This window comes from Furipterus horrens, unplaced genomic scaffold (assembly GCF_987537825.1).
Source record: "Furipterus horrens unplaced genomic scaffold, mFurHor1.1.pri manual_scaffold_19, whole genome shotgun sequence".
Classification (NCBI taxonomy): Eukaryota; Metazoa; Chordata; class Mammalia; order Chiroptera; family Furipteridae; genus Furipterus; species Furipterus horrens.
In genome coordinates this window covers 1,300,459-1,325,039 of record NW_028327189.1, presented here as the reverse complement: position 1 = coordinate 1,325,039, position 24,581 = coordinate 1,300,459, and the positions used below count along the sequence as shown (strand labels likewise).

General features: G+C 41.7%; 1 protein-coding gene across 3 annotated transcripts in view; it reads right to left on the bottom strand.

Annotated features, from left to right (window-relative positions):
• LOC149990272 (lysine-specific demethylase 6A-like) overlaps nt 1-18,594 on the bottom strand; it is a 355,815-nt gene extending 337,221 nt beyond the window's left edge. For all 3 annotated transcript variants that reach the window (XM_090265492.1, XM_090265491.1, XM_090265493.1), the window contains exons 1-2: nt 18,114-18,594; nt 17,846-17,909 (exon numbers count right to left, since the gene is read on the bottom strand). In XM_090265492.1, coding sequence (XP_090121618.1) covers nt 17,846-17,909; nt 18,114-18,265 — 216 coding nt within the window. In that variant the 5' untranslated portion in view covers nt 18,266-18,594. The remainder of the gene's footprint in view (nt 1-17,845; nt 17,910-18,113) is intronic.
• Between the last annotated feature and the right edge of the window lie 5,987 nt (nt 18,595-24,581).

Here is a 24,581-nt window from a genome sequence, read left to right as displayed (position 1 = left end):
CAGGAACAAGACAAGGATGTCCGCTCTCTCCACTCCTTTCAACATAGTCTTGGAAGTTCTAGCCACAGCAATCAGACAAGAAAGAGAAATAAAAGGCATCCAAATTGGAAAAGAGGAAGTAAAACTGTCATTATTTGCAGATGATATGATAGTGTACACAGAAAATCCTTTAGACTCCACCAAAAAACTACTCAACCTAATAAGTGAATTCGGCAAAATAGCAGGACACAAAGTCAATATTAAGAAATCGAAGGCATTTTTATACACCAACAATAAAAACTCAGAGATAGAAACTGAAAGAAAAATCCCACTTACCATAGCAACAAGAAAAATAAAATACCTAGGAATAAACTTAACCAAGGAGGTAAAAGACCTGTACTCACAAAACTACATAACACTGAAGAAAGAAATTAAAGAAGATACAAATAAATGGAAGCATATACCATGCTCATGGATGGGAAGAATCAACATCATTAAAATGTCCATACTAACCAAAGCAATTTATAGATTCAATGCAATCCCTATTAAAATACCAGCAACATATTTCACAGACCTAGAACAAATACTTCAAAAATTTATATGGAACCAAAAAAGAGCCCGAATAGCCACAGCAATTTTGAGGAAGAACACAGTAGGAGGAATCACAATACCTGATATCAAACTATACTACAAGGCCACGGTAATCAAAATAGTCTGGTACTGGCATAAAAACAGACATATAGATCAATGGAACAGAATAGAGAGCCCAGAAATAAACCCAAGTTCATATGGTCAACTAATGTTTGACAAAGGGGGAAAGAACATCAAATGGAGTGAAAAGAGCCTCTTCAACAAATGGTGTTGGGGAAACTGGACAGGGACATGCAAAAAAATGAAACTAGACCACCAACTCAAACCATACACCAGAATAAACTCAAAATGGATCAAAGACTTAAATGTAAGCCATGATACCATAAAAGTCCTAGAGGAAAAAATAGGCAGGAAAATTTCAGGTATCCCACGTAGCAACATTTTCACTGATATATCTCCTAAGACAAGGGAAATAAAGGAAAGAATAAACAAATGGGACTACATCAAACTAAAAAGTTTCTGCTCAGCTAAAGAAAACATCAGCAAGATGCAAGGGAAACCAACCATATGGGAAAATATATTCGTCAATGACATCTCAGACAAGGGATTGAACTCCAAAATATATAAAGAACTCATATGACTCAACACCAAGAAGACAGATAACCCAATTAAAAAATGGGCAAAGGACATGAACAAACACTTCTCCAAAGAAGACATGCAGAGGGCCCATAGACATAGGAAAGAATGCTCCACATCACTAGCCATCAGAGAGATGCAAATAAAAACCACAATGAGATACCACCTCACACCAGTCAGAGTGGCCACCATCAACAAATCAACAAACAACTTGTGCTGGAGAGGATGCGGAGAAACGGGAACCCTGGTGCATTGCTGGTAGGAATACAGACTGGTGCAGCCACTATGGGAAACAGTTTGGAATTTCCTCAAAAAACTAAAAATGGAACTGCCTTTTGATCCAGCAATTCCATTGCTAGGATTATATCCGAAAAATCCCGAAACACCAATTCAAAAGAACCTATGCACTCCAATGTTCATAGCAGCACTATTTACAATAGCCAAGTGCTGGAAACAGCCTAAGTGCCCATCTGTAGATGAGTGGATCAAAAAACTGTGGTACATTTACACAATGGAATTCTATGTAGCAGAAAGAAAGAAGGAACTTCTACCATTTGCAACAACATGGATGGAAGTAGAGAAAATTATGCTTAGTGAAACAAGCCAGGCAACAAAAGAAAAATACCTTATGCTGTCACCTATTACAGGAAACTAATGAACAACACAAACAATTGAGCAAAATTGAACCAGAGGTATGTAAACAAGAAGTAGACTAACAGTAACAAGGGGGGCGGGGGGGAGGAAAAGAAAGGTGTAAGGGGATGGGTCAAGTTAAAAAATATATATATATATGAATAACCCACAGACAGGTGCAACTGAGTGGGGACTAAATGTGGGGGAGGGGAGGGACAGGGTGCAGGAAAACAAGAGGGCTAAAAAAGTGAGACAACTGTAATGGAAAAACAAACCAAAATTTTTTAGTGGGGGAAAAATGAAAATATGAAGAATGGAAATGCCAGTTCAGTGAATATTAGGACAAAGATTTTCCTTCACGTTGCATATTTTTCTCCCTATTTGATCCCTCCAGAGTTTGGCATTCTAAACAAGTAAGTAATGATATAAGTTCCTTTGCATAGAACTAATAAGACCAGTTGTCAACAGAGGTTCTTTTTTTTTTTTTTTTTTTTTTTTTTGATCAAGTCTTTGACTGGAATGTCAAGCCTAAAGGAAACATACTTGGGCTCAGATTGTTACCAGAAAGCCGTGAGGAACTGGGAATGACTTTCAAAGGTAATAAAAGCCCGTGAGATAAAAGGCCTGGTACCATGGTTGGTTGTGCGGTCCACAGCAATCTTTCCAGGGAAGGAACGAAGGTGGTTTTCCTGAAAGATGGCTAGAAGGAACCTTAAGGTGCAATGAAAAACCAGAAAGACTTGGAAAAAACGGGTGTGTACAGGCAAGGATGAATGCCAGATATATGGCTCAGCTTCTGTGCCCTGAAGAACAGACTGAGGGTCACCCCAAATATTCCTTGGGTAAGTTCCAGCAAAGCAGAACTAAAGATCATAAGTGATCATTTGCTGCTCATGTTATGTTTATGCAAACGAACAGGATAAATTAAAAATGGACTTAATGTAGTCCCTTTAAAGACAAGGAGGGTAACCTTAGGGAGAAAAATTATTATTCAAGGAAAATCACAATGATCAGTAGTAGAGTATAAAATAGGGCAACTAACCGTCTTAAAAGTTTCTTCTCATTTAAAATATGGTTTCACTTGAAAATTAAACCATGTCTGTGATATCATCAAAGATATTCAAGTTGCAGGCAAATAGAATTTCAAGTGCCTTGCAACTGGATGTCTTCCCAATAAGACAGTCTTACAGATGTAGAGACTTGTTTGTGGGTTATGTTACATAAATTAACACGTGTTTTTTGTTTTCAAAGGACATAAGCCTATGATCGCATTACCTGAGTGATTGTCTGTACGCATAAGCCTCACTTAATCCTCTCTGCAGCGCTGCCTCCTGAGACTCAACGGTTTGGCTGAACTAAATGGCTGGGTTGGGGAAGAATGGGGTGGTCTGTGGGCTTCACTTTAAAACGGGTTTCTCTTTTCTATCCTAATGGCTTGGACAGAAAAGGCCCAGAGGTCTGAGAGGGGGAAAACCTAAACTATTTCCCTCAGCCCAAACTAAGTATAATGGGCAAAAGGGTTTTGGACAGGTGAGATGTGCCTAGCATACCTTCTTACAAAGAAGCCCTTTTTTTTTTCCCCTAATATGGAACATTGAAAAATTAATCCCTGCCTTTTGTCATCTAGTAGTTATGGATTGAATGATGTCTTTTAACCCTTTTCGCCAAATCTGTTGCCCCCAGAACACAACAAGGACACCAGCCTGTTAAACCAAGCACGCCGTTGACCGGTGACAGCCAACTGACCTGGAGTCTGCACGATCCTTCCCCATGTGGGAAGGCCACCCTCCCCTCCACACCCCCACTCTTATTAGGGGTTTCTGGACCCAAGGGTAGGTAGGACGACGACCATGTCCAGCTTGAAGCAGCTAGAGGAGCTTGAGACCTTCGCCCATTGTCCTTTACAAGATTACAAAGGGTCCTAATATTTGAGGGGCGGGGCGGTAGTTAATTTTTACGAACCAGGGGTATGGACTTGGGGGGGATTGCTGGGGGAGGGGGGTGCTGGGTGGAGGGGAGCAAGGGGGTAGAAAATTGGAACTGTTGTAACAATATTATAATCAATAAAAAACATTTAAAAAAAATTAAAACTAGGTTTGTAACATCATCAAAAATGTTCAATCTACAGGCAAGGAGGACCTGTCAAACTGCCACTGTTAAATATCATTCCAGCAAAAGCCCTGTAACTAAATGTCTCCACAGTCTTACAGATTCAGAAACTGGTTTGTGGGTTATGTTGTGTGAATTAACATGTATATTCTTCCTCCTGTTTACATAGGACATAAGCCTATAATCTCATTACCTGAATAATTGTCTGTACATACAGGCCTCACTTAAGAAGCCCATCAGCATCACCATCTCCTGAGACTCAAAGGTTTGGCAGAACGAAGTGGTTGGGTTGGTAAAGTGTGGGGTGGTCTGTGGGCTTCACTTTAAAACTTGTTTCTCTCTTTCTGTCCCATAGCTTGGACAGAAAGGGCCCAGAAGTCTGAGATGGGGGATATCCTAAAATATTCCCCTGAGCCCAAAAGGGCTTTGAACAGGTGTGACACGCCTTGCACACCTTCTGCCAAAGAAGCCAATTTTTTTTTTCCTAATGGGGGAGCATATGAGGCTAGAAAAAATAGATTGGCTGATAATGCAGCGACGCAGGCTGCATTATAAGGAGAAAGCAAAATCCTCTGTCTAGTTCCATGTCTCCCTCCAGTGTCAATAGCTCCCACCTTTTCCTTGGAGGAAACAAGGAGATTAACTCAGGAGCATCAAAGGATGCAAATGGGAAGTAGAAATTCCCAGATGGGAAAGAGATGCTGAATAAGCAAGTCCTCAGGGAAATTATGATAACACTGCATCAAGGCAGCCATTGGGGGGACCTCATGCCCACTGTGACATAGTTCTCAGACAATATGGTGGATTTTGAATTTATATTATAGCTAAGCAGGTCTTCCATGGATTCCTTATATACCAGAAGGTAAACAAACAGGCATCACACAAGGTGCAGCTTGGAGGAAGGCCACCAGGACTCAGGCCCTTCCAAAAGCATTTAGATTGATTTTACTGAAATGCCAAAGATAGGTAATCAGAAATTCCTCATGGACATAGCAGATCATTTTTCTGGGTGGATAGAGGCCATTCCACTTCCATCAGCCACAGCAAGTAAGATGGTTAAAACAATCCTTGAGCAAATAATCTCCAGATTTGGCTTAGTTGAAAATATTGACTCAGACAATGGGAGCCATTTCATCTCCCAGGTGTTAAGAGGGGTCATGAATTTCCTGGATATCAAATGGGATTGTCATACCCCCTGGCACCCTTCTTCCTCAGGCTGAGTTAAACACATGAACCAGACCCTAAAGAAACAACTAACTAAATTAAACTTGGAGACCAAGCTACCATGGACCAAGTGTCTTCCATTGGCTCTCAAGATCAGGACAGCTTCTAGGAAGGATATTGGGATACCACCCTACGAGTTCCTATATGGACTCCCTTACCTTGGAAAGAGGACTGAGCTACCCACCCTGGAGACCAAGGATCAGTTCTTAAAGAAATATATATTGGCTATTTCATCTACCCTTGCCTCTCTCAAAGCAAAAGGTCTCCTTGTCCAGACCCCACCACTCAAGTTCCCGGTTCACAGCTTCCAGCCTGGCGACGAGGTTCTGATCAAGTCCTGGAGAGAAGAGAAACTTCAGCCCACGTGGGAAGTACCATTCCAGGTGCTCCTGGCCACCAAGACTGCCATGAGAACTGCTGAAAAGGGGTGGACTCATTACACTAAGGTAAAGGGACCTTTAGAAGAAAAAGCAAGGGCTGAGTGGGAAGTAACTTCAAATCAGGTAAAGGACCCTTTAAAGTTAACTCTCAGAAAATGGCTATGATGTCCCCTAGAAGGTGGTGTGAGCTCATAAGGCTCTGCTGGGTAACATTATTCTTTCAAGGTGCCCTGAGTTAAGTTAGGCCCAATAACCCTAATGATTAATGTAACTGAAATTACAGGTCCCCAAACCCTAAAGTTTGACACATGTCAAGTTTTGCCTTATGGGACCTTACATATTAGCGCGGGTTGTCATCTCAGGAAAAACATCTCTGTCCCTATCTAGGAAATAATGGAATTTTTACGTATTTAGGGAAAGGCCCTTGCCTTACCTGGGATAATATTTGGTGGACCACAAAACCTGATGGGCAAATGGCCACTCCCCCTGAGCAAGTAAAATCACTATGTGTAATGCTCGGGGGGGACAGTGTTTCACCTTTATCCCTAGTACAGCTCCTGGTGGATCTATCACTAAACCTCTTCAGGGACTGACAACCTTAGCAAATGAATTAATTGAAAGCTCAGGTACAGACAATCCTATAACAGGATGGTTAAAAAATTGGTTTGGCAATTGGAAAGGAATGATTTCATCAGCTCTCATATCTCTCATAGGGATAGCTGGCATCCTCACAGCTTTAGGCTGCTGGATTATTCCCTGTGTCAAAGGTTTAGTATGAAGGCTGATTGAGACTGCACTTACTAAACAAATGCCAGCAACATATCAATCTCCTCCTCCTAGAGGACAGAGGAAGCCCTCTCTATGAGAATGAAAGTCAAGAAATCCTCCTTAGGTTTGAGAAAACAAATAAAAAGGTTTGAGTAGTCAATTTCCCAAAAGAAACAAGGGGAATTGTGAGAGACAGATAAAAGTGGCACTCAAACCGGCAAGAAATGATTAGCAGCAAAAGAGAAATGTGATAAGCAGGTTAAGAAAACTTTCAAGAGGGGCTAGAGACACAGATCATCAGAGCTAAGGAATATTTACCACCTGACAAACAGAGTTAACAGAGTGTGAGGGGCACCCATCATGTAATATTTATAACCTGGGAACTATGGTGAAATAAGGACATTATTCATGAGTTAGTTACTAACCTTAGTTGATTTAGTCAATCGTGTTAGATTGTAACCCTGGAGTATCCAGTAGGGAAAAACAGAGAGAAAGGGGAGGGAGAGGACAGAGGAGTTTTACTCGCGCATTAGGATAAAAACAGCCAGCTCAGGTCTGGTGGCGTGCACCTTTGAATTGGCTTTCGGCTGCACCCAGAGCAGCAGATCTGTGAATAAACAACTGCCTCAGTTACTGCTAAATCCTACGTCCTGGTGATTTATTGTGAGCGTTTCTCACATGGTGAAAAAAAATACCAACACAGCCACAGTATCACCAAAATCTTACACTCAGCACTGTGAGAGAACTAGAAAGGAAAGCACAACTCCCAGCTTTGAAGGGTTGGTGAAAGAACACAAAAAGGCCCCATTAAGGCCCTCTGTACCAGAGCTAGCTATCTCTCTTTCTTTGAGCCTGTCAGGCATAATTAACTATTGTTTTTCTGAGCCTATATTCGCAGGATCCCTGCACAACTCTTTTAAAACTTATGCAAATAAGGCATGTCAGACTGGAGCACCCAGACTCTGAACCCAAAGATAGCAGAATAAACTTAAGCCTGAACAATCAGTCAGAGAGCTCCTGATTTCCAACTAATTGCCACCACTACCTGACTGCATGTCCCTCCCCCTCAATCACCCAATAAAAACTCATAGCCCCAACTTTTCACTGCTGGCATACTTCTTCACAACAGTTCTTTTCCTTCTCATGGGAAAGTAAAAATAAAACTTCACTCTCTGCATTTTCTTCTTTGTAGATTCTTCCACAGCCTGCAGCACTGGCTATCCTAACAGTCTGGATACCATGTGTGGTGCCCCAACTTTTAAGCCTTCTACCTAACAGCTGGGACCCTAAAAGAGCTAGCTTTGCAAGCTAGGAGTTGAGACCAAAAATCCCACAAAGCTACAGGGAACTAAGAAGCAGTTTTTAAAGGCCTGTGTAAATGTAGCAGATTGAAACACTCTTCTTCATTGAAAGAGGTCTATTTGCTTATCTTAATAGATGTGCCCTGAGGAAGCACACTTCTAATTTAATACATCTCAAGAGTGTTCAAAGAGATCTGGGATGTACTGTACTGTAATATTCTCCAGAGACCTGGAAGTCAGGCATGTGCCATCTTTAAACTCTCCCTCTGTTTATCTTACTGCAGGCCACAGTTATCTCCCAGAAAGAAAATTTTGCACACATACAGTTCTCTGGTTTCTACAGTAGCCACATACCCGACACCTCCTGATTACCTGGCTCTGGAGGCCAACAGAGCTTAAGTTTATCAGTCCCAGGAAACTGTAACAAATCATTTTTAACACAATATCTCACCAAGGCACAGCACAAAGACAGCAGACACAATTACCCACCACCCCACATTGAGTGAGGTATACCAGTATTTGCATATTATACAAACTGTTGATTGAGGGTCCTGTTTGCAACCACTTTGAAAATAGGTGCTGACTGAGATCCACCCCTTGGGAGCACTGGCATGTTAGCACACATTCAACTACCTGGAGCTACTAGTAAAGAAGGCTACTTGCATAACCACAAAGCTTTGAGAAACAATCAAAGCTAGATCAGTATCTGTCTTCTACAAGGGGCAATTCCTTCAGGATTGAGAGAGATGATGTTGTGTATTAGGTGCAGAAACTAGCAGAGAGAAGGAGAAAAAATGAAGAAATAGAGAAATATATTTCAAACAGAAGAAAAAAAATAGGACCTCCGGAAAGGACCTTGAGGAAACAGGTTCAAAATCATGTTCATAAGATCAGATAGGCACTGCGTGAAAAAAAAAAAAAGAGAGAATTTCATAAAAGAGACAGAAAAAATCATAAGTACCAAACAGAAATCACAGAGTTGAAGAATACAGTTTAAATTAAAATTTAAACAGATAAATAAACAGAACAGAAGCAGAAGAAAATCAGCTAATTCAAAGACCAGGCAGTGTTATACATCCAGTCACAGCATCAGACAGAAAAATGAAAGTTAAGAGACTTACTGGGTAGACCAACATTCATATTATAAACAGTCCTTGATGTAGATGTTTCAACTTAGAATTTTCCAACTTTATGGATTGCTCAAAAGCAGTATGCACTCATTGGAAATGCACTTTGAATTTTGATTTTTCACCAGTGATCACAGTTAATTTTCCTAAGTATCCAATGTACACAGTTGGTACAAACATGTCATAAAACTCCCCTTTTCCTCTTGTTATTTTGTCTTTTATTATAAAGAGATTCTCAACAAAGAACACATAATGGTAACGGGGAAATTATTTTTCATTCCCTACAGGGATGCAGAAATCTATGTTATTTCTACACTGCCTGCATAAAACCCTGACCAGCATGGCTCAGTCAGCTGGGCATTTGTACTACAAAGCAAAAGGCTGCCAGTTCAATTCTCAGTCAGGACACATGCCTGGGTTGCTGTCCTGGTCCCCATTTGGTAGTGCTGGGAGAAGCAACCAATCCATGTTTCTCTCCCTCCTTTTCCTCTCTCTAAAAGTAAATAAGTAAAACAAATTTTTAAAAAGAAGGAACTTATACTGAATGCATAAAACGCTTGGACTTATCAACACTTAAGTTTTTGTTGCTCTGCCCCATGATTTCAATTTATAAGCCAATCATGTGAACCTTCAAAATGAGATAGTAAATATGCTAATCATTAAATAAACTCCATTAACAGTCTATAAATATATATTTATATAGTCTTTAATTTGCTAACTCAAACAATCTTATAGTTTTCTTAACACATATTACCTCTCTGAATATGTCATTTCAAAAATATTAGTATTGTCATTTAGCATCATTTGCAAAGTGCTCAAAACATCACAAAAATGAACATTAAAGTGAAAAAAAAATCTACTTTAATTCTATAGTTCGCCAAAACATTAAATTTCATTTTGGTTTAAATAGTGAGACTTATAAATCAATATTATAACCTAACTCAGAAAATTTCATATCTGGCAGAACAGTTTTACTCAGTACATAAAATAACAGCAGTCAATTCTCCAGTACTTTTGATTATGTAAAGAACTACTTAAGACTTCATGCCAAGATGGAGGCCTAGACAGAGACGCTGTGTCTCCCTCCAAAACTAAGAAGGAACACAACTACCTCAAAAATAGAGTCAACCAGAAGTTACAGAAAATCAAGCTGCATGGAAGTCCAACAAAGATATAAAGAAAAAATACTCTGTCCTGGTTTTACAGAAACAGGGGAGTCCAAAAATCCCCACAGTTTGCAGCTGGGGGATGGGGAGAAGGAAGCAGCTTTTAGAATGCCTCCACATGCCTGAGGCTGGTGGCTAGTGTCTTTCTTATGCAAAATGGCTTTAATGCATCCAAAGCCTCAGGTAGATGGGAGGAGTCTTGAACCAGGGGACGGTATGGAAAAGGCACATAGAGCCAATGTAAGGTTCTGTGAATGGTCAGAACTGTTTGCAATGCCCACTGCGTCAGAGGACACAGTCAGGGATATATAAGGAGCTGCGGACATTTTAGCTCTCTCTCTCTCTCTCTCTCTCTCTCTCTCTCTCTCTCGCTCTCTCGCTCTCTCGCTCTCTCGCTCTCTCGCTCTCTCGCTCTCGCTCTCTCGCTCCCTCCATGCGGCTTGGTGAAGGGGCCTTCTCCATGCAGAATAAAGAAGCTAAGTTCTCCATGTGGCTTGGAGAAGGGGTCTCCAGGCTGCTTTAAGAGGCTCTCGTCATGCAGTTTTGAGAAGGAGAGGAGATCTATGTGGTTTGCAGGAAGAAGGCAGTTTGCAAGGAGGCTGAGAATCCAGACGGTTCTGCATTGAGAGCTGGAGGGCACCACAGCACAGAAAGGACCTCCCCAATCAGGAGAGTGATTGGCAGCTGCTGGTAAAGCTGAACTGTGTTTGGAAAGTAGGGAAATGGTTTCTCTACTTTTCTAAAGCTAGCCTGGTTTGGTAGGAGGGAGGCAAGGATATGTGTTTGTCGGTGTTTTAAAGAACATAAGACTTAACAACAGAAATCTGCAAATAACTAAATCTATATAACTGTTAAATAAACAATTCTTTTTCTTTTCACCAAACTCTAGTATTAAGAGTTATAATTCTGGCGGCGGGCAATCAGGCCCCTAACTAAAGAGCCCATGGGTTTGTTTTCAATTGGAGCAGCCCAGGGGTTCTGTAACACTGGCTGGTGTGGCTCAGTGGATTAAGCACCAACCTGTGAATCAATGGGTTGCTGGTTCAATTCCCAGTCAGGACACTTGCCTGGGTTGCAGGCCAGGTCCCTAGTTTGGGGTGCACAAGAGGCAACCACACATTGATGTTTCTTTCCCTCTCTTTCTCTCTCCTTCACTTCTTTCTAAAAATCAATACCCATCCAGACAGGTAGGAGGGGCAAGCCAGGGTGGAGAGGACGAGGTGTGGTGGCAGCAGCAGCTGCAGGGTGACAAAAAGTGCAGTCACATGTTTTAAAAGTCAGGAGCGACACCTGGGGAGCACTCTGAGCATCAGACCAGACCAGACCATGTATCTCACAGTCTCAGTGCTGGGAAAATCAAACTTCATTGCTTCTGACTGTGCAAACCAGTGAGGGTTGGGGCGGAGGAAGAAACTGCCAGTCTCTCAGCAGAGTTCTTTAGAGCCCCCACAGTCCTAGAATGCCTGACCCACCCACTCTGGGAACTGACATCTCCAGACCCCATACTATGCAACCCCTTACCCCACCTGCAGCTGTCTGTGAGATGACAGGATGTATCAGGCTGAAACCACGTCCTGCTTTGATCAGCCTGTCGCACCCAGAGCTGCCAAAAGGCCAGATGGTTGACAAGGCTCACAAAAAATCCACCTTTTCACTTTCCTATAAAAGCAACTCCATTCTCTCATAGAAAGGCGAAGTCCTGACCACCTGTGGCAGGTCTTCCCGCTTGCTAATTTTCCCAATAAAATCTCTACTTTCCAGCTTACTGCATCTTAATGATAATCTGAGAGGCTCCATTCTTACAGGAAGGATGGCCAGGACAACAGCTAGCAAGGTGCCAGTCCCATAAAGAAGAGGGAAAAGTGCCTGGAAAAGGGGCAAATGCTGAGCAAGCAGCATTGTTCCCTATCAGACTTCTCCCCAACACAGCGCGACAACGTGATGAAACAGGTCACTTGTACTGATGAATATCTAAGGCTCCGTCCCTTACCATGTAACAGGTGCAACAGCTCTAGCTAAGACAGAGGCAAACAAACACAGAAGCCTGTCAGAATAAGGAGACAGGGAAGTATGGCCCAAAAGGGGACACAGATCAAGGTTCCAGTGGGAGAACTAAGCGAGAAGGAGATAGTCAACCTAACATATGAGGAGACAGCCATCTGTTCTGGTGCCGAGTTCAAAACACTGGTAATAATGATGCTCACAGACTTAACAGATATGTTTACATATGGTAAATGCATAAGGGAAGAAGTGAAGGCTATGCTAAATGAAACAAAGGAAAATCCACACAAAATCAATAGTGAAGGGACGGAGACCAGGGTTCAAATCAATGATTTGGAACATAAGGAAGAAAAAACAAACAGTACAAAATGAGGAAACAAGAACTAAAAAAAATGAGGAGAGGACTAGGAACCTCTGGGACAACTTTAAACATACCAACATTGGAATCATAGGGGTGCCAGAAGGAGAAGATAAAGCCCAAGAAATTGAAAGCTTATGTGAAAAAATAACAAAGGAATACTTCCCAGATTTGGCAAAGGAAACAGACGTATAAGTTCAGGAAGCACAGAGAGGCCCAAACAAGCTAGACCCAAAGAGGACCACACCAAGACACATCAACATTAAAATGCCAAAGGTGAAAGAAAGATAAAGAGAGAATCTTAACTCTTTGAGTGCCATGCATAATTTTAAATTTGGATCAACATGAGAAAGTGATATCAATATATGACCTGAGGTACAAAAAAGAGAACAAAACACAAATTATGAATTATTCCCTTGTTATTTATAGTCATTGAAACAGTTGCTAAGAGCAACACTGGAACTTCTGGGAAAATTTGTCAGCATCTCTCACAGCGACACTGGCACTCAAAGGGTTAAAAGCAGCAAGAGAAAAGCAGAGATACCTATAAATGATTGTCTCTAAGACTATCAGCTGATTTCTCAAAACAAATTTTGCAGGCAAGAAGGGACTGGGAAGAAGTACTCAATGTGATGAAAAGCGAGGATCTACAACCAAGATTATGCTATCCAGCAAACCTATGATTTAGAACGGAAGAGCATCACCAAGCCATTATTATGTGAAATGTCAAAGGGACTTACTTAAGAAAAAGAATATCAAAATTAGGAACCTTAAAATGACAACAAACTTACAACTATCAACAACCAAATATAAAAAATAAGAACAAAATCCAAATAAGCCAGTGGTTCTAAACCTTCCTAATGCCGCAACCCATTAATACAGTTCCTCATGTTGTGGTGACCCCCAACCATAAAATTATTTTTGTTGCTACTTCATAACTGTAATTTTGCTACTGTTATAAATTGTAATTAAATATATGATATGCAGGATATATTTTCATTGATACAAATTGAACATAATTAAAGCATAGTGATTAATCACAAAAACAATATGTAATTATATATGTGTTTTCCGATGGTCTTAGGTGACCCCTGTGAAAGGGTCGTTCAATCCCCAAAAGGGTTGTGACCCACAGTTTGAGAACCGCTGAACTAAGCAAACCAAAACAGGAACAGAATCATAGGTATGGGGATCATGTGGGAAGTTATCAGCAGGGAAGGGGAAGGGGTGGAATAGGGAAATGTTGTAGGGATTAAGAAGCATAACTGGTTCATACAAAATAGACGAGGGGAAGTTAAGAATAACATAGGAAAAAGTGAAGCCAAAGAACTTAATATGCACGACGCATGGAGATGAACTAAAGGGGGTGGAATTGCTGGAGGGAAGCGGGGTACTGGACAGAGGGGAGCAAAGGGGGGAAAAATTGGAACTACTGTAACAACATAATAAAATATACTTTAAAAATTTTTTAAAGGTCTAGTTAATTTTTAGAAAGAAAACTAAAAGTAAGAAAATGACTATAACCTGACAGTTCTAAATTGTGTTGTAATCATTTTCAATAATCTCTTCAATCTTTATGACCAGTATTATATCAAAATTGTAGTGACATTCTTATGAAGTGCCTACCTCAATCTTTGTCCAGTAATATGTTAAAAAAAATTATATATATATATATGTGTGTGTGTGTGTGTGTGTGTGTATGGTTTAGAAGACAACTTTCCTAAGAAAATATGCTTTTTAATGCACAAAATTAAAGGCTTAATTTCTAAACAGCAAAACATGACATTATTTCTATGGTCACTTGAACTCAAAATGCCTTAATTGGAAATAAGTATATGTTTAAATATCAAAAAACAGAACACACAGCCCTGGCTCTTGTAACTTAGCTGGTTGGAGCATTGGTAAACCAAAGGGTCACAGGTTCAATTCCCAGTCAGGGCACCTGCCTGGGTTGCAGCTTTGGACCCCAGAGAGGAAAAGGAAAGGGAGACACAGAGAGGGAGGGAGAGGAAATTGATGATACTTTCTCTCCCTCTCTCATTCCCTTCCCCTCCCTGAAAAAACCAATAAGCATGTGCTCAGGTGAGGATAAAAATAAGCTAAAATAAATTAAACTAAAATAAGCTGAAATAACATACAGAACATACACATAATACAAAATTATATTAATTATCACCATTCAAATATTACAATATAAAAAAATTTTCTGAAAATAAGTTTTCTCCATGCAATCAAATCTCATTTTAAAAAATGCTTTAATATATTTTAAACTACTTCCATTACCCAAAAACTTTTGAAGAACAACTTTTCTAAAACTAACTCCAGGTCAAAAAGCACACATATTGTTTAACAGTAAACATGATTTCCTTGTTAATCATTTTACTTATTATAATAATTAGCCAGAGAAAGTTTCAGTAACAAATTATCTTGATCAAACTAAAAACTGATGAAGATTCTTCTAAATAAACAATAAGAATGGGTGTTTTAGCAATATCTCCTTCCTCAGGCCTCTACCATTGTTAAAGGAACATTTTAACAATATCATGTCAACTCTACTCTTTTTCCTAACATAAACAAAATCAACCCAAAATGTTTGCACATTGCAATAAAAGTAATTGTCGTTAATTTCTGTAGAAAGATTTCACTAATTACTTAAACTACACTGTAATTTAAATATAAGTTAAAACCTGTATTACTATAAGAGCAAATGTTAGCATCAGTTTAACTGAAACCTATGTAAGATCATATGATAGTTCAGACACTCGAGGCAAACAATTACCTGTTTATAGTTTATTTTGAAGTTTCACTAAAAACAATATACATTACTAATTTATGTTTTAACCTAAAACTCCCAACACAGTACATCATATGGCAATCTCCTAAATATTATTACATTACAAATTTTAAGTGTATTACTATAACCATTCTAATGGTTCATACTAACATTTACATTAAATTTTTTTTTTTAACTAGAGACCAAAAGAAATTAGCTGTTGGGAGCAAGTACCTTCAAATCTATGAAAAGTGGAGAAAAAGACCTAATTCAAGCACAAGTTTTGAGGACAGAAAATATTAAAAATTCCTTGTAAATATTTCACTCCTAATTTAGACTCACAAGAAAGCAGTGAAGAATTGCATGGGACAACAGACCCCTACCTGGTATTTAAAAAGAACAAATTATTAACTACATACACTACAACATGGATAAATGTAAAACTTATGCTAAGTGATAAAAAGGCAGACATGAAGGGTGCATATTGAATGATTCCATTAATATAAAATTCTAAAAATGTAATCTATACTTTACATGATCACTAAAAAGTCCAATGTACATAAGCTGGTGTAGAAGAATGACAGAGTAAGAAGGAACTTCCAAGGTGACTCTTTTGGAAGTGATGGATATGTACATGATCTGGATGGTGGTGATGACTTCATGGATATGCATATATACAAAACTTATCGAGTTCAGTGTGACAACTTTAATTCAATGAAGCTGGAGATAGGAGCGGAAGGAGAATCAGACAGGGAGAGATCCATGATGTTACTAGCACACAACTCAAAATATTTTACTTAACTTTATTATTAAAGTTAATGAGTCTTGACTTAAGCAGATGGGGAATTCAGAAAAGTCTCAAACCTAAGTGAAGTTAATTTTTTTCAATTTCACACAAAATAGTCATAGTAGTTTGACAAAATATAACATTACTCAGTATTTTATGAATTCTTAGAAACATGATAGTTTAAATCTTCTCATATTTAAAATGTTACCATAATTAAAGTTGAAAGATAGGTACACGCTCACAATTAGTTGAAAAATATGAGGATCTTAAAACTTAAAGCCAATATTACATAGTATCTGAAGCGTTCTTTCCAAATTCATGTCTAATATTAATCCAACACCCATTAACAATTTACCTGTAAACATCATTTGGATATTTAAAGTTCTCAAAAAGTATTTTCACAAATATCCACAAATACATAAAACATCACTTTTACTTCCTCATTATCATAACTTTCCTTTAAGTTCAAAAAATTAATCTACTGGAATAACTTTAAAAGCAAAATACTTAAGCACACCAACCATTTTTAAAAATTAAGACAATCACAACTGCTTAAACTACAACAGAGCTAGTTGATAGCCTTGGTTCCCACGCCATCCCCCCTCTTCCCACCCGCCTGCAGCTGTCCGGGAGTTTCCCATGATAGTGGGGTACATCAAGCCAAGCTACGTTTGGCCTTGATGAGCCCTAGACCCACCGTTGCGAGATAACGACCTAATTCAATAGTTTCTTTTTTTCTTCCTCCTGTAAAACAGCCCCTCCTTCCCTAGGACCCCAGAGTCGGGCCATCGGCGACCCCGCTTTCTCCCCGCTTGCTAGTTCGGACACAGTTCTTACACTAGTCTCTATTTCTCCAGTGATTTTTTAATGAAGCAATTGTTACCTACAGTGTGAAAAAGAAATAGATTAACCAAAAATATATTACACTGAAATTTCTGGTCATTATTTACCATCAAAACAAATAAAACTGATAAAAGAATCTTTAAATTATGTTTAATTCAAAGTACAGATAAAAATACTTGATAAGAAAATTTTTTAAATAAAAATTCAATTAGTCCTCCTGAATTGCAGCTTAACTATAGCAAGTTCATAGCTAGTGTTTTCGGATGGCAAAAATAACTAGTGGAAGCAACATTTAGCTCACATAGGCCACATGTCATTGTAGATCTATGTATGCTACTGAGAAGCTTGTGAGCTATATTATCAATTTTAAATAACAGTGATCAATCTTTGTTAAACACCAACAAACTACCCCCTTGGAAGATAAGGCCTGTTCATAGTTAGTATTTCCCTGTTCCTATCTCCTCCCTCCTCTAAAGCAGCCCTTCATTTCTCCTCCCCCTCTTTCCTGCCATCTTGGCCGACAGGGGCAGCCATTATCTAAGTCACGGTGCCAAGAAGTTTCCACAAATAAACAAGGATTCCAGCCCTGATCTTCATCAGATACCGGACACAAGGCACAAGAAAAAAACACAATAATAAAATCTTACTCAAAGTAATATTTCTGTGGCAAGGGAATGAAACAAGGACAGAAAACCACGTAACTTCAGGTCGAAAACATACTGATTAATAAACTGATCAAATACCCACTGCAAACTCTATAGCTGTAACGTCCCTGTAGCTTACCAACTTGAGAAAAGGGATATAAAGAAGCTTAAAAGTGTAGTTAAAATTAGACATCCCAGCTGACTGCCAACAGGAAAAAACACCATAGAGGGTAGAGAAATAGAAATGTTGAAAACAGCATACATTCACGATATTCTGATTTTTAAATTCAAAGATCTCACCAAAATACCCTAAAATAACTGCTGAGCCTAGCAACAAAGTACCGCTATCTGTGCACCTCAAGCTCCAAGACAATTTCGGAAGAAACCGAATGAGGTATTTGTAGTGACATAAGACGAATAATGTTATTTTTCCTTTGCAGCCACAATGACCGGCAACCAGCCTCCGGGGCTGCAGGACCCGGAGCCGAAGGCAGACAAGGCAGCATGAATCCGTGGTTGCCTTACCTTGCCTAATAGGGTCTTGGTCCTGGCGCCATCTTCATGAAGCCTAAGGAACCCAAAGAGCCGGCTGTGAAAGGAGATACAGGAGGCTCGTCACATTGTATAAGAGCCACCGACCCTTCCCTTCCCGAGCTCAAGGCCCCGGTATCCAACGCTTGGAAAGCTGTGGAATCACCCCCTGTTGCCACCGAAGGCAAGCTGTAACGGGGTCTCCCCAGAAAGCGGCGGCAGCCTCCGTGCAGCCAGGTAAGACTGTGACGGCGGTCCGTACCTGTCCAACCCGCTGAGCACCTCCTTCTCTTCGGCTGTCAGGCTTAAAGATCCGTCCTTGTTCTCGCCGCTCTCTTTTCCCGCCGCCATTTTCTTTCCGTCATCACCGAAAGAAGAGGTGGTACTAGCAAGCGACACTCGGCAAGATTTCATGGAAAAGCAACAAATTTAAAACTCCGACTCTGAAACTTACCACCCCTCAGTGCAGAGCGCAGACGCCCTCGCACCGGGGACCGGCACACTCCGTTGTCGGTTCGCCTGCTCCACGGCGGATGGCGGCGAGAGGAGCCCCATGTGATGGAGAACAGCAGATGCGGGCTACGGCCCTCGGCTACCGGGGCCCAACTCCCAATAGGCGGGGACGGCAGAGAAGGCGGGAGCTTGTGGCACTGGGAGGGTTTCGGGGAATCGCACACTCCGCCAGCAGTAGCCCGAACTTGTCGTTGTGTCACAGGGCGAACCCCAATACCCACGACGCGTCCCCCATGCAACCAGCCAGGCGCTGCCGACTGAAGCGACGGGTGTCTCTCACGTGACCTTTATTGACTTACGGCAGCTGTGGCTCAACTGAACTCGCTAACTGCTCACGAGTGAGCCCGGGGCAGGGGCGGGCAGGTGACAACCCCGGGTGCTAAGTGGCCGGTGGGCACGCCTGTCCGGGGAAGGTAGTAGGCACATGCAGCGGTCGCCCTTTGTTCCTGGCTGAGTAAGCTTGTCTAGAGAAAGTGTCCGCGGCCTGCCACTCGGTAGGTGACATGTACCAGGACAGGGCGGTGGGGACGCGCTCAGGCACATGCTGGAGGCAACGGGAGTGCGGCCGAGGATGCATGGACCCCCTTTACCTGCCCTGCGCCCCAGAACCTCAGGATGGCGAGGGTCCCGTTAGAGGTAAGCAGTGCATGGTATCGAGCCTGCGCTGTCAGAAGGCCACACTTCCAGCACCTCTGAAAGTAATGGGTCCGTGGCCAACTCCTCCCTCGCTCTCTGCCCTCTTGAGTCTGCTTGACCTGCTACAGCTCTCAACTCCAATGTTTTTGTTTTGTTTTCTTTTGTTTACCTTTGTTTCAAACTTTATTCCCAGCCTTATTCAGCATAATTAGCTACAAAGAATCATTTGTGCATAAGCAAAAACTGAAAAGAGCTGCAGAGACTATGGAGCTTGGGCTTAAAATATTAGGTATCCAGATTGCATCAGATTCATAAACAAAATTTGAAAAAACAGTCGTAATATAAAATTGCAGCTCCCAGTAACTTTTTAAAGTTTTATCTTTATAACTGATTCAAATCACTATGCTTCATTCTTGGAAGTCTCATCACAGTTGTCCACAAAATCTGGAACTTCATCATCATCATCATCCTCTGCCATAGCAAGTGGTGCAGTTCCAACCACAGATTGTTTAGGCAGAGGTTCAGCTAGTCTCCTTAAATCTAGCCAGGCTGTCTGCACCATGCTGGTGTAGGATGCTGTGTAGTGTTTCCATCACCTGCTGTGTCTCAGCACTGGCTGTAATGGTGAAAGTATTTGTTGCCAGAGATGCCTCAAGTTCAAAGTTGATAAAATGGATCACTGTTGCTTTTTGTGAACATATTTACCTCTTCAGTACCAGAAATATTGTGTACCCCTAATTTCTGTAAGTAGAATTGAAGTGTTTTATTATCTGCTTTGGCTATTGTATGAACCACCTTCTTTCTGTGAATATTTTCTCTCTCACCAATGGACACTCAGATCTGCAGTTTGCTGAAGTTTTCTTGGTTCATGTTAGTTTCCTTCATCCTGCTGGAGAGAAAATGGGGGTGTTAGGAGACCAGCTGGGACTAAGCATACACACAACACATACACACAGAGACACACACACACCCAGTGGGAGACAAAATGCTAGGTAGAGGGCAATGCCAGTGTCCTTTTCTTTTTTTCATTTTTAAAAATCCCTCACCTGGAATACATTTACTGATTTTAGAGAGAAAGGAAGGCTGATTGAGAGACAGAGAGAGAGAACTATCAATGTGAGACGGAAATATTGATTACCTCCCATATGTGCCCCTACTGGGGACTGAAACTGCAACCTCAATGTGTGTCCTGAGGAGAAATCAAACTACAAACTTTTGCTGTACTGAAGGACTCACCAGTCAAGTGAGCAACCTGGCAAGGATGCAATTCCAATGTTCTTTTGATGACAGCTTCATGCAACCTGAGTTTATGAGTTCACAAAATAACAAAACAAAACACACACAAGAATTTAGTACTCTAAAATGTTCTGATTTCACAGTTGGGGCCTTAGTGGGAGCTGCTTATGAACAACACTAAGAGATGAAACAGTTAAGATCATTGCAGTTTGAAGATGTTGTAAGCCTTAGATAACAAGTCATAATACCACCTTCCTAATTTTGGTTGTAAACAAACACTTTAATTTGGACAAAAAGAGGACTCAATTACTATTTCCAAAAGACACTTCATAATTCTATTTTATACAACAGATCTTTTATGGGCTATTCCTCTAATAATTAAAAAACAGAAAAGTGTTATTTCTTAAAAGGCAGTTGAAGAAATACATAATTTTGTATGTTTGGGATAAATATCCCAACATCTAAAACTGGCAAAATATGTTTAAACTTTGATTTATTTAAGAAGGAAGACATTTTATTAGACAGTTGGCTAAATTCTAACAGTATTGAGTGAGGAGCTATGGAAATCCCAACTATTTTGCTCACAGACATGTATTTGAATTATTTTTTTGAAAATAATCACTAAATCTAGTTATGTCAACTAAAGTCTCTGGGTACCTTTTCTTAAACACCTGTTCTTTCCTTATTCTATTTTAGTTGAATGATTAGAGATACCTGAGTATTTTCAATAGTTGTATTAATGTAGTACCTATGTCGCCCTGGCTGGTTTGGCTCAGTGGATTGAGCGTCGGCCTGTGAGCTAAGTGTCGCTGGTTCGATCTTCCAGTCAGGGCACATCAGAGAAGGAAAACTCTGATTCCAAAAAACCTCTGCTGCCTTGCGGCATACCTCTTCAGGGGAAAGGCTAAGGGAGTAAACCCCGACAGAAAATCCGGAGCCGGAGTCCCTAAGGCGGTTTGACGTTGTAGTCAACACCGGCAACTCCTGCGGCGCACCTGAAGCCAAGCTGTATTGACTCCATCTTTCCCTTGGACCCTTCAGCTGCGAAGAGAGGGGGGGTCTGCTGCATGGGCAACAGCAGACCCTCCATATCACCCTGCCCAGGCTCTGTAGCTTCAGCTTCACTGGAGAGGACACTCCAGTGTCATCGCAAGATGTCGATTCAACACGGGAGGAGACAGATACCATGTCACCCCCGAGTCGGACTGCACAACCATTCTCGGCGGTGCAGATAGACTCTTAAGAAGCTACACCATCGTCTCTCGAGACGGATGGCTGCCCCCCAATACCTATGTAATAAATGATGATGTGACCCTCAAGACTGAGAAAGTTTTAACCCATGCCCCCATGACACAAGCAGAGATAAAGATACTGTAGAATCTATACAGGTCATCACCTATACAAAATAGTTTAATTTTTTTTATTGATTTTTAAGGAGAGAGAGAGAGAGAAACATCAATTTGTTGTTTTACTCATTTATGCATTCATTTGTTGGCACTTTATGTGCCTGGCTGGGATCAACCCCCAACCTTGGTGTATCCATGCGATGCTCTAACCAACTGAGCTACCTGGACAGAGCAAAGGTAGTTTCAAAAAATTTTGTCACCAAGCACAGTTTTCCCAGCTTTCCCCAGTCTTACTCATATTTAAAAGATTATGGAAGATGGCGGCAGAGTAGGGGCAGTGTTCTCTGCTCACTCCTGTTACAGAGAGACTTCAGGAGCGAATGCGGAGAGGAGTGACTGAGTGAGTGTGGATCTCTGATAGTGTGAACAGGGAGGGGAGAGTGGGAGCAGCATGGAGGGGGCGTGGAGGGGATTACCATGCACTACAGGCTGTCATTCCAGGACCCAGTGAGTCTGCGGTACCAAGCACGAGGGCTCAATAGCTGAGAGCTGCTTGGAGGCACCCCCTGCTAGGGGCACACTGACAAGTGAAGTCTCATAGGGAGTTAGGGAGAGGATTCAGCTGAAAAAGCCAGAGGCATGAGAGAACAGTGAACAACCAGGACTGGGAGAAACTATGTGATCTGAGTATAAACGGAAACCTCCTCAGCTGCAACCTCTGAACGAAAGCTCGGCATTTGGGGCATGCTCAGCATTCCCACTAGGGCCTTACAGAACAAAGAGACAGTTTTGGGACAAGGAGAGGGCCCATGCGAAAAGCCGCTGTGGAACTCCAGACTGGGCGAGAGCTCCTGAACAGGAAAGCACTGCATGCCCCCAGCACTTTGAGCCATCGCGCTAGAATCCCACAGAACAAAGGGTCGGGTTTAGGGTTAGAGGAGATAGGGCGCGCAGGGCATGTAAGCAGGGAAGCGAGCAGAGGCTGTGGCTCGGGAGAGGAGACGGTTTTGGGGCAGGGAGAAGAACCCAAATGGGAAAGCCACTGCAGAGCCCCAGACCAGGGAGAGGTCCTGGGCAGGAGAGTGCCACTGGGCCCAGCACTTCGACCAGTCGCGCTAGAGTCCTGAGGAGCAGGGGGATGGTTCTGGGGTAGTGAAAGAGAGCGAACGCAGGCAAGTAGGGAGGGAGGCGAGCAGAGGCAGTGGCTCAGGAGTGGAGACGGTTTTGGGGTGGAGAGGAGGGCCCACGCGGAAAGGCAACTGTGGAGCTCCAGACTGGTGGAGGGCTCCTGTGTAGCAGAGCGCCAAGTTGACTGACCACACTAGAGTCCTACAGAACAAAGGGACGGTGCTGGGGTGGGGAGGGAGGTAACACTCACAGGCCTATAGACGGGGAAGCTGTAGCTCGGAATAGAGACAGTTTTGGGGCAAGGAGAAGAACTCACATGGGAAAGCCACTGCAGAGCTCCAGACTCGGGGAGAGGTCCTAGACAAGAGAGCGCCACTGGGCCTGGCGCTTTGACTGACTGCGCCAGAGTCCTGCAGAACAAAGGGATGGTTTGGGGCAGGGAGAGAGGTAGGATGCGCAGGCATATAGACACGGAACAGAGCAGAAGCTGTAGCCCAGGAATAGAGACACGACTGGGAACAGGGCGGGGATTGCTGGCAAGCTCGGGCTGGTCCAACAGTGGGAAGGCATAGCTGGACAAGCCTGAGGAGGGCTGAGGGTGCCACAGGAGCGGACAACTATACGCAGCTCACAGCAGAGCGGCGGTATGCCCACGAATAAAAGACTAGCAACCCAAGAATCAAGCAGGATCTTTCCACAGCCAGCCAACCAACCAGAAAAGATTTGAAACCCATGGAATTTTGAATAGGGGCAGACCCAGGAAGGAAGAAAATAAAAACAAACAAACAAACAAACAATACCCAGAGACTGGGCCTAAAAGTTGAATTGAGTTAAAATCCTCTCATTCTTTTATTTCTCACTCTCTCTTACTGCCCCTCCCATCCTATTCCCTCTTCTTTACTCCCCTCTTCCTCCCTCCTTTCTCTGTCTTTAGCATGTCTCTCCTTCATCCTATTCTTTGTTAATTTTAAAATTTTAAGTTATTTCCCTTTCCTTCATATTCCCTTCTTCTTATTTCCTTCCCTGCCCCCATCCTGATCCTCCCTCCGTTTCCTTTCTCTCTTTCCATCTTCCATGTACCTTCAATTTTATTAAATTTCTTTCTTTATTTTGTCCCCCTTCCCTCTCCACTCGTTTTTTTTCTTCCCTTACCCTTATTTTCCTTCTCTCCCTATATATATTCTCTCTCTCTTTTTTGCTTTCTCCCTAGTCCACTTTATTTTCTATTCTTTTAATTTTTAAATTTCAATTTTAATCTAGTTCCCTCCTTCTTATCCCTCCCCTTCTTACTCTTTTTCTCTTTCCTCCCCAGCCCTTCTCTCCTTTCTCTCTCTCTTGTATTTCTCTCCTTCATCCTATCCTTTGTCAACTCTTCAATTTCAATGTTTTCCCTCTCAAATCTCTCCTCCTCCTTTCTATTTCCTTCCCTCCCCCTTATTCTTTCCCTCCCTCATCTTCTTTCTTCTCTTATTTCTTTCTAACTACTTTTAATTTTATTAATTTTTTTTATTTTGCCCCCTCTCCCTCTCCATTCAAGTATTTTTTCCTTTCCTTTCCCATCTCTTATTCCTCTCTCTCTCTGTTCTCTCTCTATCTCACTATTTTATATCATGTTTTAATTTTTAATTAAAAAAATTTCAATTCATTCCCCCCTCTTCTCCCTCCCCTTCTTCTTTCTTTCTCTTTCCTACCTTCCTCTTCTCTACTTTCTCTCTCTCTTTCCTCTCTCCCTTCCTGTCTTGCTATTTTCTACTCTGTATATTTTATTTTTGATAAATTCTTTCTCTGATCTGTTTCCTACCTTCTAACCCGCTCAGCCCTCTGCATCAACTTTTGGCTGTCTGTATGCTCGGATGTCTGTTGTGTCTATC